Source organism: Cololabis saira, chromosome 11 (assembly GCF_033807715.1).
Source record: "Cololabis saira isolate AMF1-May2022 chromosome 11, fColSai1.1, whole genome shotgun sequence".
Lineage (NCBI taxonomy): Eukaryota > Metazoa > Chordata > Actinopteri > Beloniformes > Belonidae > Cololabis > Cololabis saira.
Window position 1 is genome coordinate 11,154,434 of NC_084597.1, and position 13,722 is coordinate 11,168,155.

General features: G+C 39.8%; 1 protein-coding gene across 1 annotated transcript in view; it reads left to right on the top strand.

Moving 5' to 3' along the window:
* Positions 1-13,722, top strand: part of itga1 (integrin, alpha 1) — a 175,209-nt gene that overhangs the window by 95,407 nt on the left and 66,080 nt on the right. Inside the window, exon 2 of the mRNA XM_061733708.1 lies at positions 10,894-11,014. Within this exon, the coding sequence (XP_061589692.1) occupies positions 10,894-11,014 (121 nt within the window). The remainder of the gene's footprint in view (positions 1-10,893; positions 11,015-13,722) is intronic.

The window sequence follows — 13,722 nt, forward strand, 5'->3', positions numbered from 1 at the left end:
ACACTTTAACCAGAGCTAATTAGGATTGAGTTTCGTAGTTACCAATTACTTTGCAGCCCACTGAGGTGTTGATTTGTGTTAAGCTTTAAAGCCGTTTATGGCTGGTTGGATTTGCTGCAGGTGTCAGTGGTTTCAAAGGCTTTGAACCCTGCAGGTGCTGAGTTGGGTGATTTTTTTTAAAGGTGATTTGATGTCTAACAGACCAGCAGGTGCTGATCTCTGCTGGTTTTTGCTGTAGTTCTATCACACTCACATCTAACAGTGTACTACTTGGTGTCCTGTCTGGCAGAATCATTAAATGGAGTAGTGTCGGCTGGGAAAGCTGTGGCCGAAAGGGCAGCAAGGTTTTATTGAGCGTTATTGAGCTCACATGTACGACGGAGTATTAGGGCCAAACTAAGACAAAAAAAAATTGGAAATTACGAGAATAAAGTCATAATATAATGAGAATAAAGTCGTAAAATTACGAGAATAAAGTCGTAATAGAATAAAGTCGTAATATTATGAGAATAAAGTCGTAATATTACGAGAATAAAGTCGTAAAATAACGAGAATAAAGTCGTAACATTACGAGAATAAAGTCGTAATATTATGAAAATATAATTCATGAGAACTCTAACAGGAAGAGCTTCTTCTCCCTGTGTTAAAATGAGGAATATTGAGCATCTTGTGAAGTTATATTTATATATTTATAATATATTCCGACTTTATTCTCGTAATATTACGACTTTATTCTCGTAATTTTACGACTTTATTCTCGTAATTTTACGACTTTATTCTCGTAATATTATGACTTTATTCTCGTAATTTTACGACTTCATTCTCATTACATTATGACTTTATTCTCGTAATTTCCTTTTTTTTGTTTTTTTGTTTGGCCCTAATACTCCGTTGTACACATGGGACCCGACTTAAAGCATAAAGCTTAATTTTTAGGCTGTTTTGTTGGAATTAATTCATATTAGACATTTCTTCTGAACCAAAAATGAGATTTTTCCTACAAAAAAAAAAAGGGATATGGATGTATTTTAGCACATCACATTAGTAACCTCAGTCCTCTGTGTATGCACAGGATGCTTTCAAACACTAAGTGCTGGTTTCTGGTGGTGTTAGCCACTCTGAAAGCCATCCAGTTACAATAATTATGCACATTTTAAAAGAATGTGACTTGAAGTTAAAGGTTAGGTCAGTTTTATGCAGATATGTTAGAAGTCCACTATTATGCAGCCTGCGTAGGATGAATAATGCTAATCTGGACTGATTAGTATATGTGCTTGTGTGTGTTTGCGTTTCAGACGTGCAACAGCTGCAACTTAACCATCAGAGACTTCTGAGCTAGAGAAAAGCTTTTATCTAAATGTGAACACCGTCATGCTTTGAGGATAAACAAACATTCACCATGTTCAGCATCTTTATTTGCTAATATTTGCTAGTTACTGCTACACGATGAGAAGATCATTAGTCTGAGTTGGATCTTCAGGCATAAAGTAAAACATTTCTTTGTTTTTGTTTGAAAGAAAATGAAATCAATAGATGTTTTATTTTAAATCAAAATGTCACTAATTTGTTATAGGCTTGTTTTCCTTTCACTCTTCTTAGTTTTTTTGTCACGTCTTCTCTTGACTTGTTTACCATTTACATCTCTAGCTACCAAGATGTTTTCCTGGGCCCTAAACCAACAACATCTCCAAAAATCAAAACCCATTAAAGGAGCTTGAGGCAAGAATAAGAAATGAGACTCATTAGCACCACGACGACCGTCGGGGTTACTGCAGCCAACAGCGAAGCCGGCACGGGAGCGCACACGGACTCCTCACAGCACTTTTCAAATCAAGCTCTAAATATGACTTACAATGTTATCTTACCTGGTAGGAAATGAGCCATGTCAGCATCTGTTTTCAGTCCCAATTCAAGTTGAAGCTGCTTCCATGACTCAAACCCGTATCCAATGTTTACTCGTGTGCCTGCCCGTTTTTGCTCGTAGCCTAATTTCTTTTCGACTCGCGACTTGTCTCTGATAAAGGCTTCGTTTTCTTCTTGGTAGCACTTTTTAGTGGGCTTTGAGTGGCGCTGGGTCGTTTGCCGGCTGTGGAAGAATCCATGTCTACCCAAACAGAAGTTTGGATCCACCGCGCTCGTCTTCTTCCTGTATCCAAGCGCATGCAGCGTCATGTGACGTCACATCCGCAGGACAGTGCGGGAAATTCGGGACCGAATTGCAGCACATTTTGCAGCACACAGCCTGTTCAAGGCAAAGGAGAGATACGCTAGAGGGCTCATTCTTTTTGGTTTGGAACGCTTCATCTGACATTATTACTAGAAAACTTAAAACGTATACAAATTTTTTTCATAAATCCTGCCTCAAGCTCCTTTAAATAGCTGTTAAGATATATCAGTGTTTTAATAAAACATTTGACACATTAAAAGAGAAATATCAGCTAGACCAGGGGTCGGCAACCCGCGGCTCTAGAGCTGCATGCGGCTCTTTAGCGCCGCCCTAGTGGCTCCTGGAGCTTTTTCAAAAATGTTTGACCTTTTTTTTTTCCTTTCTTCTTTTTTCTTTTTTTTCTTCTTTTTTTCCTTTTTTCCTCTTTTTTTTTCCTTTCCTTTTTAATCTTGACATTTCGACTTTTTTCTCAACATTTCAAGGTTTTTCTCAACATTTAGAATTTTTCATGAAATTTTGACTATTTCCTTGACATTTCGACTTTTTTCTCAATATTTCGACTTTTTTCTCGAAATTTTTGACTTTTTTCTCGACATTTCGACTATTTTCTCAAGATTGTACTTCAACATTAATCTTGACATTTCCACTTTTTTCTCAACATTTCGATTTTTTTCTCAACATTTAGACTTTTTTCTCAACATTTAGACTTTTTTTCTCGACTTTTTGACTTTTTTCTCGAAGTGCATAATAAAAAAAAAAATCTTCCCCCACTAATATAGAAACATGCAGCATGTGTTGCCTTCATTCTAAGGCTGATACAAGACTTTTCATTTTTTGCGGCTCCAGACATATTTGTTTTTTGTGTTTTTGGTCCAATACAACATTTCAACATTTTGGGTTGCCGACCCCTGAGCTAGACCACATCAGTAAAGTGAAAAATGCTCTTTTAAACCCTAAATATTTATTGACCCCTTTTAGGTATTTGAGACTTCCAGTGGGTTGTATTAGCAGTCGAGGGAGGACAGAAAAGGACATAGAAAGAAGCAATGCCAGCGTTTCTGTAAACAGGTCTTTTAAGTTCAACCTTCATCAAATTTCTGAGACAGAGTACACTAGTCTGCACCAACACTCAGGGAACCCTTCATCATAGGAACAAACTCCATCGTCATCGCTGAGTGAGTACAACATGAACTCTCCAGACACTGATGGACAACTTCATACGTTTAATGGGACTCCCTTTTTCTGCACGCCGGCACAAACCTGCTTATTGGTTTTCGAGCTCACGAAAACGGACGGTCATCTGGACGCAGCAAGGTCACCAAAATGAGATTGGCACACACCTCGCGTCTTCCAGTAGGCCGAGGATATTTCTGTATAATTTACAGCTCGGGCCAGCTGATGCTGAAGTGGCTTGAACACAGTCTGTCCTAAATGGAAAGGGCCCGGCTGGCCTGAAGCCATTTTGAATTAGCGATATTAACTCTCTCTGTGTGTGTGCTTGTGTGTGTGTGTGTGTGTGTGTGTGTGTGTGTGTACGTGTGTGTGTGTGTGTGTGTGTGTACCTGATTTTAGGGAATATCTCTAATTAAGATAATAGGTACAGGAAATGGAGCTTCTCTAGATAGAAGATGGAAATGGGGTCACAGAGGAAGTGCAGCAGGACAGAGGGGGGTGGATAATATGTCTTCTTGGCAGAGATTCCTTTACATGACTTTGCAAACCTGATACGAACTCTGGGAATTTAGAAATGTCAGCCTTGTGTAAAACTACATCCACACTTAAGTGGAAGAACTACATATAAAAAACTGATGCCTGTTCATGTCCATCTCCTTGTCTATCTGTGGCATGTCTTGTTATAATCCACGAGAGACTGTTAAATCATCAGCACGTCTGACTGTATGAAGTGGCAATAAGTTTATAACACGACATATGCTGAAATCTGAAAAAATAAAGTCTTTCAAAGAGTTGCCGCTGCATAAATAATGACTACTCGGAACTCCTTACTAGGGATGGGCGGTATGGACTAAAAAATGTATCACGATAATTTCTGGCATTTATCCCGATAACGGAAAAAATTACGATAAATAAAATACCAATTCAACTCCACCTTTGTAACTATAAATCTATCACCACATTCAGTCTTTGGAGCCAAAACACTGCTCTGCTTTTCTTTCTTTCTTTCTTTCTTTCTTTCTTTCTTTCTTTCTTTCTTTCTTTCTTTCTTTCTTTCTTTCTTTCTTTCTTTCTTTCTTTCTTTCTTTCTTTCTTTCTTTCTCATTTCTTTCTTTCTTTCTTTCTTTCTTTCTTTCTTTCTTGCTTTCTTTCTTTATTTCAGGCTCATTTCTTTCTTTCTTTCTCATTTCTTTCTTTCTTTATTTCAGGCTCATTTCTTTCTTTCTTTCTTTCTTTCTTTCTTACTTTCTCATCTCTTTCTTTCTTTCTTTCTTTCTTTCTTTCTCATCTCTTTCTTTCTTTCTTTCTTTCTTTCTTTCGTTCTCATTTCTTTCTTTCTTTCTTTCTTTCTTTCTTTCTTTCTTTCTTTCTTTCTTTCTTTCTTTCTTTCTTTCTCATCTCTTTCTTTCTCATCTCTTTCTTTCTTTCTTTCTTTCTTTCTTTCTTTCTCATCTCTTTCTTTCTTTCTTTCTTTCTTTCTTTCTTTCTTTCTTTCTTTCTTTCTTTCTTTCTTTCTTTCTTTCTTTCTTTCTTTCTTTCTCATCTCTTTCTTTCTTTCTTTCTTTCTTTCTCATCCCTTTCTTTCTTTCTTTCTTTCTTTCTCATTTCTTTCTTTCTTTCTTTCTTTCTCATATATTTATTTCTTTCTTTCTCATTTCTTTCTTTCTTTCTTTCTTTCTTTCTTTCTTTCTTTCTTTCTTTCTTTCTTTCTTTCTTTCTTTCTTTCTTTCTTTCTTTCTTTCTTTCAGGCTCATTTCTTTCTTTCTTTCTTTCTTTCTTTCTTTCTTTCTTTCTTTCTTTCTTTCTTTCTTTCTTTCTTTCTTTCTTTCTTTCTCTCTCTCTCCTGCTCTCTCCTTCCTTCCTTCCTTCCTTCCTTCCTTCCTTCCTTCCTTCCTTCCTTCCTTCCTTCCTTCCTTCCTTCCTTCCTTCCTTCCTTCCTTCCTTCCTTCTTTCCTTCCTCGCAACTTCCTTCCGCCAACGCAGAACTATAAATCAGTTTTACACAAAAACATCATCAACAGGAATTTATAATTTTTACCGTGAGATACAAATTCTTACCGTGGGGAATTTTTTTGACGGTGTATCGTGAACGGTAAAATATCACCCATTCCTGCTCCTTACTCATCAGCTGGTCATGTCTGTGCATAGTAGCCTGTTATGAGAAGCTTATCTGATTCATCCTGAGGGTAACATGGATGTCTGGCCCCAGACACACAACTGTTGTGTGATATAAAATACAAAATGTGGTATTTTGGTGCATCTTTTTTAAGAATGGTGAAAAATCTCTCGCGTCCATCACCCAGGAACACTGAACCTCCGTCAGTTCAAACTTTATGCAGCAGCTGCCCACCCAGATTTGCTTGTTTTAACAATAAAGTCAATGCATTTGGAAAAAAAGCTAATGTGAAACTATTAGTGGAGTCAGTAGAGGGTTATGGATTTAATAATAACCACATGTGGAATTGTTAGAGTGATAAATTAGTTGAAGTATGCAAAGGAAATAGGCTGTACAAGCATTTAAATGATTTAACAACACAGTCTAAACAGGTTTAAATTGAGAAGTCAGATATTTCACAATGCAGCGATATGCAACTGGACAGTCCTCTGGGGATTTTAAGTGTTCTTAGAAATGCTGAGCTATTTCTTTCTTGATCAAAATGGCCAAATAACCATGTGTACCCACAATCGCAGTTGGACAAAATTAAACCAAGATATTTCTTCAAACATTTCTTTTTTATTGTCAGTTTCATGTCATCTGTTATTCTACATTTGATGCATTTCAGATCTGCAATGCACTGCACCCTAAAGACAGAGGTGTCAAGTAACAAAGTACAAATACTTTGTTACCTTCCTTAAGTAGAAATTTTGGTTATCTATACTTCACTGGAGTAATTATTTTTCAGACGACTTTTTACTTTTACTCCTTACATTTTCACGCAAGTATCTGTACTTTTTACTCCTTACATTTTAAAAACAGCCTCGTTACTCTATTTCATTTCAGCCTTTAAATAAAAACTATCCAGTTAAATTGCTCCATCCGGATAGAGTGAATTTGGTTGTGGTTGTTTCAGATGTTCTTGTCCAGTTTTGTTCTTACATCCGTTCCCTCAGATTCCTGCAACTAAACTTGGATGTACATTCCAGTAAAGGTTAGGATAAATGATAACATGCCTCTGAAGTTTGACTTTTTGCACCATTACAATACTTATAGGCAACTAGTCATCATATTTCCTGCTCTCTGAAACATGTTAATGCTCAATAGTACACATATATGGTTCTTTAATATATTTGCATTATACTAAGATGCATTCATTTTCAATGGCTTTTGTCCTTAATGGCTTTTCCCCCCCTTACATTACTTTTACTTTTATACTTTAAGTAGTTTTGAAACCAGTACTTTTATACTTTTACTTGAGTAAAAAACTTGAGTTGATACTTCAACTTCTACAGGAGTATTTTTAAACTCTATCTATACTTCTACCTGAGTAATGAATGTCAATACTTTTGACACCTCTGCCTAAAGACAGCTTTGTAGGGGGAAGTTTAGTGGTTGTGAACCGCTTTGCTGGGGTCACCGTGGCAGATCATTGTATTCCATGTATCGATTTGGCAACTCGAGCTGGGCTTATCCGGGTTTGAGACCAGAACTACAAGTATCTGGGACAATGAGGGGTAATATGGGGGACCCACTTCACCACAGCCAGAGGTGGGTAGAGTAGCCAAAAATTGTACTCAAGTAAAAGTACTGTTCCTTCAGAATAATATGACTCAAGTAGAAGTAAAAAGTAGCCATCCAAATAATTACTTGAGTAAAAGTAAAAAAGTACTTGGTGAAAAAACTACTTAAGTACTGAGTAACTGTTGAGTAACGTCTGATTTATTTTTTTAACACAACCATTCAAACAGACAAAAGTACAAAATAATCATCTTCAGTCAAATTAAATCAATAAAATAATAAAATAAATTAAAATTAGTAAAAAATAAAAAAGCTTAAATTAAAATTAGTAAGTAAATTCAAGTACTTTACTAAATAATAAAATAATAACAGAATAAAAGATAAATTAAGCAAAAGTAGCACAAAATTTCAAGCCTTTGTACTTTTCTTTTTTAACCAGGCAGAACTAGAACAAACATGTGTGTGTGTTTGAGTCTGTGTAAATGTGACAAAACATGCAAAAACAAACATTTTTCCCAAAGAATCCCCCAGTGATGTCATGAGATTGACGCGTACGCGGATAAAAGGGATAAAAGAAAAGTAACAACTCAACGTAGTCTAATGTAGCGGAGTAAGAGGAACAGTTTCTTCTTCACAAATCTACTCAAGTAAAAGTAAAAAGTATAGTGATTCAAAACTACTCCTAAAAGTACATTTCCCAAAACTTACTCAAGTAAATGTAACGGAGTAAATGTAACTCGTTACTACCCAGCTCTGACCACAGCCATTGACACATGGAGGAAAACCCCCGTGATGTCAGCAGGAGACTTTAATGAAGATCCAATTGAAATTCAATTCAGTTCAAAAACATTATTAATCCTGAAGGGAAATTAATAAATGAAAAAAGCAAAAGGCAGAGGATATTGAGGAGCAAAGACGGGCGGTGCATCTGTAACAACAAATCCATGAGAACATAACTGAAATGTTTCACGCACTCTGGAGGATTTGTAGATGAGCACCCATGACTTCAAATCCCTCCGATGGCGTTGTCTCGTGAGCTGTTATTCATCAATGGCTGATATTCATACGTAGGCAAAGGAATTCCTCTGGCAAATCTTTGCAAAGCACCGCAATATTTAGCTCCATTCACAAAAGCCATTTAACCTTGTCCAGCCTTGCCGTCTCCTGGCATGGAAGCGTCGGGGTTGGACCGTTTGGACCTTCACACAGTGGAAACATGTAATGTGGTCACATGAATCATATTCCAGATCTTCTTCGGAAGAAATGAGTACTGTGTGCTCCAAACCGAAGACGTTAAAGGACCGTCTGACCGTTACCAGCAGCAAAGTTCAGCTACCTTTCCGTGATGGCTGAATTCATGCAGAAAAAGAGATTATGAAATAACATAATGCTGCCTTAAAGATGATAACTTTTCAAGAACCAGATTCTGCACATATTCCAAAGGCATTGGCAGCTGAGGGAAGAGCACGTATGTGATCGACAGGCCTGCCTGCAATAGAGAAGATATTTTTAATAAAAATCAAACAACCTTGTACTGTAAAAACACCTTAAGTTGTATTTGTTGTAATGCTTCAGTGCTCGGTATCCCCAACATGAGAACGACTTTTAAGTGTCGCGAGAAGGAACAGCAACATTACAAAGCGGTTATAGCGTTGCTGTCCTAAACTTTTTTGGGAACACACAGTAGGCCCGAAACTCAAACATGCATGATAATTAAACATTGAATTGGAGGTAAAGGAAAAAATAAAACAAAAGATCAGGGGCCTCATTTGAAATGGAGTGCGTAGGATTAATACTAAAAGTGCACGTACACCCAAAAGCCGAAAATGGCGGGCGCAAAAAAAAAATCCGGATCAATAAAACCATGTGCACGCACACCTGCACGCAATGTTCGCTTTATAAATCACAGTCCAGCTGGAAGGTTGCGCAGCTGAATCCGCCTCATATCTCGCCCTCTACACACCCACTTCATACCAAAAATGGTATGTTTTTGCATATGAATGAGCCTGCTGAGCATGCGCAGTGGCTTCCTGCAGCCTGTTTGAGAATGAATGAGAAGTATCGAGCCACCGTGCCACTGAATTTCACTAGAGATCTGAGATCGAGATGTTGTGGATGATGTGGAGGACAGGAAAACGACATTATTTTGTGGTCACAGTAAAAGTAGAAAATAAGTAGTATAAAATACAGCGAGTGAGTGGCAGCACGCCGTTGCTGCGCGGAACGCCGTGAGTTCCACGGCGCAACAGGGGGGACATGTCCCCCCGTCTTTTCAAAATCATGTTTTTGTCCCCCCCACTTTTTATAGTTTAAAAACTAACTGTAGGATCAGCCATTAACCGCTTCCCCCCCCGCTCCCCCTCCTCCTCTCCGGTCTCCCCTCAGAGCTGCTCAAGGCGGATTTATGGTTCTGCGTCACCAACGCAGTGCCTACGGCGTAGGTGCGTGTCACTGCGTACCCTACGCCGTAGCTCTGCGTCGTTTTAACGCGGGACCATAATTTAGGCTTAAACACCCGCCCCTAAAGGTTTCACGTGCGCGTAAAACTCATTATATATATAAAAAAATCTGTGTCCCTTTAGGGAAGAAATGAGGGGCTCCGTGGAGCCCCTAAACGCTATACGAAGCCCCTAATTTGTTCTGTCCTAAAGCGGTGGGTGAAGGAGATTCCCCGCGTGTCACCGCGGCTGCAGCAGCAGCACCAGAGTCCTGACTGACGCTTCACACACAGAGGGACACGATCAGCGCTATTTTATTATAATACTGATATATGTTGTGATATGTGATGACATTATTAAGAGTATGACATGAATCTGGCTTCATTTCACCACCTCACAGCCTGCGTCGCCAGTTCCCCGTGTCTTAAGTAAATTCTTACGGGAGGGTCCGAGTTGCCGTAAAGATAAGCAGATTTTTCGGTTAGTTTTTTCTTTTTAGATCTGAGGCTTTGTGTAGATGGCGGCTTCCGCAACTTTCAGGCGCTTTTTCTGCGCAAGCAAGCTTTATAGATGAGGCCCCAGATACCTTGGGTTAACAGTGTCTGCAAAGAAGTAAAACTCAATGTAAGAGTCTTTATCTCAGTCGCAGACGTCACATGATAGCTCGTTATCGTGTTTGTGTCAAAGACATTAGCAATAATTTATCACCCCCCAAGTATAAATAGCTGCTTGCACTGGGGTCTCCATATATGTGGTCTGTCTCTGCTTTTAACTCCACTGTTCTGCCACTTCTCCCCACTCCTTCACAAGTCTTGGAAATTGAATCAATTACGCGGGAGGAATTCACTGTCGAGTAAACATAAAGAGCGTCTTTGTAGTGCAGGCACAATGAGACACGGACGCATTTATACAGAGCCTCTGTGATATATTCAGCTCAGTGACGGATGGAGCCAGACTGTGCAGACTGCAGAGAAGAAACCATTGTCCAGCAGGTCAGACTGAGCTCTGACCAAATCTTCCTCACGCTCATATTCAAAATTCCTCCAACATCCCCCAGATGATTGTGTCTGCATGTGTGTGTTGTTTACACATGGCTGTCCTTCCCCATCTCAGTTAACTGTCTCTATACTGCTGTATCTTGGTAATATAATTACTTTCCTCTTTTTTTTCATTGTTTAGGATATTATGTTTCTCGATCTGTTGATTTTTCATTTCCGAGTTTCATCTTGAGCCATTTATAAAATGTTTCCTGAGAATGTTTGTGACTTCCTGAAATGAGAGAATTCATACACGCATCCTTGTTTTGTGATTTTAGTCAGTTTATTTAATATCAACTCGCTCGGGAGTGCACCGTGGTAGACTAAAACAAATAATGAGTCTGTTCAACATTTAAAAAAAATCATATCAAGTAACCTTTTGTGTTCTTTTTACCCCTGCAGCACTTGTGGCCTGTGTGTTGTGCTTCAATGTGGACCAGAAGAATGGGTTGTCCTTCAACGGCCCATTGGAGGACATGTTTGGCTACACTGTCCAGCAGTTTCAGAACGACGAGGGAAAATGGTGAGTTTCCTATGCAGAACATTTTTATCATCACATAAAAGAGGCCCAGCATCTGTATGTATGGGAGTCAAATAATGCTCTAAAAGCCAAAATAAAAACACCTGCAGGAGGATTTTTGCATCTATGTCAGAAATTATGGAGTTTCCCACAGGAATGAGTGGACTTCTAGATCTGTCACATGAGTGCAAAGAATCACGAGCAAATAAATATCCATCCAAAGCTACAACGAACCAAACCATTTTGTATTTTCATGCAGTGCTGTAACACACTGGCAGGGCCACCGCAAGGGGTGTACGAACCGTGCGACTGCACGGGGCCTAACTTTTTTCCCTTATAAATATCAACAGTCACGTTCCATTACAGACCTAAATGTGTACTAGTCTGTGCATATCAATAAATATATGTGCAATGATGCGCGTGTCTGTTGTTCAATACAACTGATCAGACCAAGCGCAGACACAAGGTGCTCTGATCCAGACGGGTGGAGTTGGAACAAACTGTCACACAATGTCGAGAGAACGAGACAGAATCAGGAAATTTCCATCAGGGGATGAAAAAAGAAAAAAACTAAAGAAAATGGAAGAGTTTAATGCCTCTCTGAAAGGCTTGTTTGATAAATTTGTTACAAAAATCACCGATCCGACCGGGTCTCAAGCAGCCGTGGGGCCCCGCGTCGAGGCAAGCCCAGATGATGATGAGGCAGGGGAAGGTATCCAGTATTTTGCTAATTGGAGAGTTAAAATTGCGCATATAGATACCCGATCCGATCCGAAAAACACCAAAATTTTGCGCAAGGGCCCCCCCCCGGCCATTTCGCACAGGGCCTCGCAAATCTCCCAGACGGCTCTGCACACTGGTACCAGTGAAGAAGAAGCTCTGACCTGACAACGTCTCATTTTACCAGAACAAACTCAGCTCAGTTCAGTTTAGATGCACAACATTCACTAAAGCGAGAAAAAACCCAACTAAATCACCTTTTAAAGTGAGCGAAGTGGAGCTAGAGCTGTAATGAGGACCGTTACAAGCCCGTCAGAGTGTCCAGGACCTGGCCTGTAAATACACTGGCACCAGAAGTGGGATGGTTCTCTGCATGGGAACAGCATGGGAACACGGTTTAAGGCCTCGTTAAAGGCGATTAGGGTACTGCAAATTGTTCTTTGTCTGTCACTCTTTCCACGTTTCGGCCCCGTTTACACATAGCCGGGTATTTACAAAAACGGATATTTCCCCTTCTACGTTTTGAAAAATTCCATCGTTTACACAAGATTGTTTTCAAAATCTCTTCGTTTACACGAATCCGCATAAATACGCTGTTAACGTCATGCCAGCCAATCAGAATCCTGGAAAAAACATCAACAAATGACACGTGTAACTTCCAGTTAAAGGAGCATGAGGCTCCTTTTAAGAAATGAGACTCTCTAGCGCCACCCTTCGCCACGACGTCCATGTGACCATGTGACGTCACATCCGCAGGACAGCGCGGGAAAAGCGGCCCCAGCCTTGCAGCACATTTTGCAGCACACAGCCTGTTCAAGGCAACGGACAGATATACTAGAGGACTGACTCTTTTTGGTTTGGAACGCTTCATCTGACATTATTACTAGAAAAATTAAAAAGTATACAATTTTTTTTCATAAATCCAGCCTCAAGCTCCTTTAAGGTTGATTTATGGTTCCGCGTTACACCAACGCAGAGCCTACGGCGTAGGGTACGCGGCGACGCACACCGTACGGCGCGCATCGCCGCGTACCCTACGCCGTAGGCTCTGCGTCGATTTAACGCGGGACCATAATTCAGGCTTTACTTCCGAGACGGAACGAGAGTCTTTCGTTTGGAGTGACAGAGAAGTGGAGTTACTTTTAAGTGTGACTTTAGAATATAAAACACATACAAGAAAATATTGACGGTGGCCAAACTAATTGTAAACACAGGTCGCACACATGACGCTGGTGACGTTTCTGTTGCATAATGTGACGTTCTGAAGCCTAAATCTCCGTTTTCCTCTGTTTAGACGCAAACGTGAAAACGGAGTTTTTGAAAATCTCCACTTTGGCCGGAGTTTTCAGAAATGATCGTTTTTGGTGACTTTGAGCTCCGTTTTCGTGTAAACGAACGGCCAAAACGCATGAAAACGCCTCCGTTTTTGCTCCGTGTAAACGGGGCCTTATTCTTCAGCAACTCCAGTTTTACTAATCTGGGTATCTTCTCTTCTTCTCGCTTGCTGCAAAGGTACACCAGGTGCAGATGGTTGTACCTGGTGCTGCAGCGAGGGTCTTATTAAACCCATACGAGATCAGTTCCCGTAATTCACTCACTTGAGACAGCTGAGACGGCACCTCCTCATGTTGTTCTGGCTCAGAGAGAGGATTTAACCTATTAGAGGAAAAAAAAATATAAGATGGTCGACATGAGCCGAGCAGTTTGAACCCAGCTGGAGAACACCGATGGAGTTTAAACGGCTAGGATCAGACATGATATGTGTCTCTCGTGAATAATAACTGCTGCAGAACATTTTAATAGGAAAAATATGCCAGCCCAGCCGCGATGTATTGTAACACACATGTCGGCGTGAGTGGGAGGTGACTGATCAGTCGCAGATGTCCCCACCCGGCCTCCACACCCCTTTGGTGTCACAGATGGTTTGTAATTTATATGTACTTCCTCATTGCTTTAGTTTATCATCAATCTTACCTTTTTGTTTGTGAGAA